This window comes from Centruroides sculpturatus, unplaced genomic scaffold, assembly GCF_000671375.1.
Source record: "Centruroides sculpturatus isolate CEXI.00-Female unplaced genomic scaffold, Cexi_2.0 scaffold1672, whole genome shotgun sequence".
Lineage (NCBI taxonomy): Eukaryota > Metazoa > Arthropoda > Arachnida > Scorpiones > Buthidae > Centruroides > Centruroides sculpturatus.
In genome coordinates, this window is record NW_019385888.1 from 12,242 (window position 1) to 14,692 (window position 2,451).

At 26.8% G+C, this 2,451-nt stretch overlaps 1 protein-coding gene across 1 annotated transcript; it reads left to right on the plus strand.

The window, feature by feature from the left end:
* The first annotated feature begins 1,158 nt into the window (after positions 1 to 1,158).
* On the plus strand, positions 1,159 to 2,233 carry LOC111612419 (ELMO domain-containing protein F-like). Its single transcript, XM_023353627.1, has 2 exons — positions 1,159 to 1,556; positions 1,760 to 2,233. The coding sequence occupies exons 1-2, from the start codon at positions 1,264 to 1,266 to the stop codon at positions 1,851 to 1,853; spliced, it is 387 nt and encodes a 128-aa protein (XP_023209395.1). The 5' UTR covers positions 1,159 to 1,263; the 3' UTR covers positions 1,854 to 2,233.
* The last annotated feature ends 218 nt before the right edge of the window (positions 2,234 to 2,451 follow it).

Here is a 2,451-nt window from a genome sequence, read left to right on the forward strand (position 1 = left end):
GTTAATTTTTCTTTATGCAGTATTTCTACGTTATCTTTATCTATATTACAGTTGTTTATAGTACAATGTTCGTAAAATGCAGAATTTATTCTATTGTATTTAAGATCTGCTATGTGTTCTTTCAGTCTAGTTTTTACTTTTCTTTTTGTTTCTCCTATGTAATGTTTTTTGTTTGCGCAGGTACACGGAATTTTGTATACTACACCTTGGTTTTCGATCGGTATTTGCTGGTTTTTCTTCTGGTTCGTGGTTAACAGTCTGCTTTCCATTTTTTGATATGATGGTGCTAATTTGTAGTTTATTTTTTCTATTTCTGCACTGATTTGTTCATATAAACCTCTAATATATGGAAAGTTAATATATTTTGTTTTAGTTGCTTGTTTATCTTTATTTTTACATAGGTTTCTGGGGTCTTTAATTCTGGTTTCCCATTGTTTTAGTAATCTTTGCGGAAATCCTGCTAAGAGAAACTTCTTCCTTAATTCCATTAAATCTTCGTTTATATGTGCTTCTTGGCTTGTCTGGTTTATGATTTTGTCGTATTCCATTTTATATATATTATATTTAATGTATGACGGAATTTTTGATTGATATCTTGTTGTTACTTGGTTAGAGCTTGGTTTCTTGAATGTTCTATATTCTAGATGATGTTTTAATCTTGTTATTGTAATATCTAGGTAGTTAATGCTTTGTCTTGTTATATCTTCGGTCTCTATTTTAAATTTTATTGCTTTTTGTATACTATTTAAATATAAATTTACTAATAATTGCAATATTGAACTAAAATTTATGATAATAGTTTGGCATGTTATCTATCTCTTTGGATATTTACTTACTATATATCCAGATACTAATTTTTAATTATTAAAATGACCTTTAATTATTATATTTTGATAGACATACCAATTTATTAAAAAAATATGAACAAATAAATTGCTTATTTCTTTGTTCTGCTATTGATTCATCCAATGCTATTAGTTTTACTTATTAGCTATAAATCTATTGCTGTCATTTAAAGTTTATGTCTACAATGAAAAAATAAATTAGTTGGAATCAGAATCTGCTAAGAGCTTGAACATATATGCAGAAAATTGAGATATATAACATGTTAAAAGAAAGTCGTGTTTTAAATAAAAATTATATTGATATACTGAAATTTTTTATTTTTATTTTTTAGAATTCAGAAAACTTCAGATACAGTATTTCAGTCTTCATTGCCATCTATGAAATTAATTGATAAATTATAAAAAAAATTCTGATGCAATGGATATGAGTAATGAAGAAAAAAATTTAAATGAATCTAATTTATTAGATATGTATTTAGATGAATCCCAACAAGATTCACAATCTGCTGAAAAAAATAAGGATAATGAAAAATGTATGAATGTTAACAATAATGAAGCATCATCATGTGATGTAATTACAGATGAACAATCCAATTCTTCATTGCAAGCACCTCAGTCACAACTACCTCCTATGGTTAATGAAGAAAGTCAAAGTTCTGTTGCTACTGCAGTTTCTGAAGAACAAGGAATTGATTTAGGAAATTGTTATTGGTAATTAAATTATTTTTGCATTGAATTTAAATGAAAAGGTAGTTTTTATAAAAGATACTGTAAAATAATTATTTTATAGAAGCTATGATAAGAGTAGTTTAGTTTTATTTGTCTATTTCACTAAAAAAACTTAAGTGAATTAATTGAAATAATAGCTATATGTATACTTCGTTAAAATCTAATAGCAATTTTTTTTTTGTTAGTGGCAGGGAACGTAACTTAAACACTGTTGAACTTCAGTGTGCTGGTTGTTTGAAATGGTTTCATGACTCTTGTATAACATTTCCTCTTGGGTAAGAATATACTTAAAATTCTATGAATATTTTAATACATAATAGTCACCCATTGTAGTTTAGGCACTAATATTCTGTAAATTTTAATAATATGTTTTTTGGAACATGATGAAATGTTGTTACTGAAATACCAGGCTATTTAACATCTTTTATTCATTCTTTTCATTGGTCAATACATTGTTAATATGCATTTCCACCACAACTCTCTTCATTTAACTGTGAAGTAATGCTCAGAACATGGATCTATAACTATATTTGACAATATTCTATCTCTTTGCATCGTTTTTAAGATTTTTCTTTCTCTCTAAAGTGCAACATATATACAGAGAGAATTTTGTTGGAATTTTTAGAATTGTCAATCCTTTATGGCGTATGGTGTGCTTGATGTATAATCTGTAACCTGTCAGGATAGATTTTGTATCCAAGTTTTGAGCATTACTTCACAGTCAACTGAAAAGGAGTTTGCCAGAAATGCTTATTGACAATGTATTGAAAAAGACGAATAAATGATATTGAGTAGTCTGGTGTTTTAGTAATAATACACTTTGTGTTAAAAAAGCACATTAAATAAAAACATGGTTTCAAATAACAACTGAATTCTA

Excerpts from the sequence above, each read along its gene's own strand:
- LOC111612419 (XM_023353627.1), top strand. The coding sequence starts at position 1,264 with ATGGATATGAGTAATGAAGAAAAAAATTTAAATGAATCTAATTTATTA. Across the intron at positions 1,557-1,759 it reads GATTTAGGAAATTGTTATTG|TGGCAGGGAACGTAACTTAA; the intron begins GTAATTAAATTA and ends TTTTTTTGTTAG.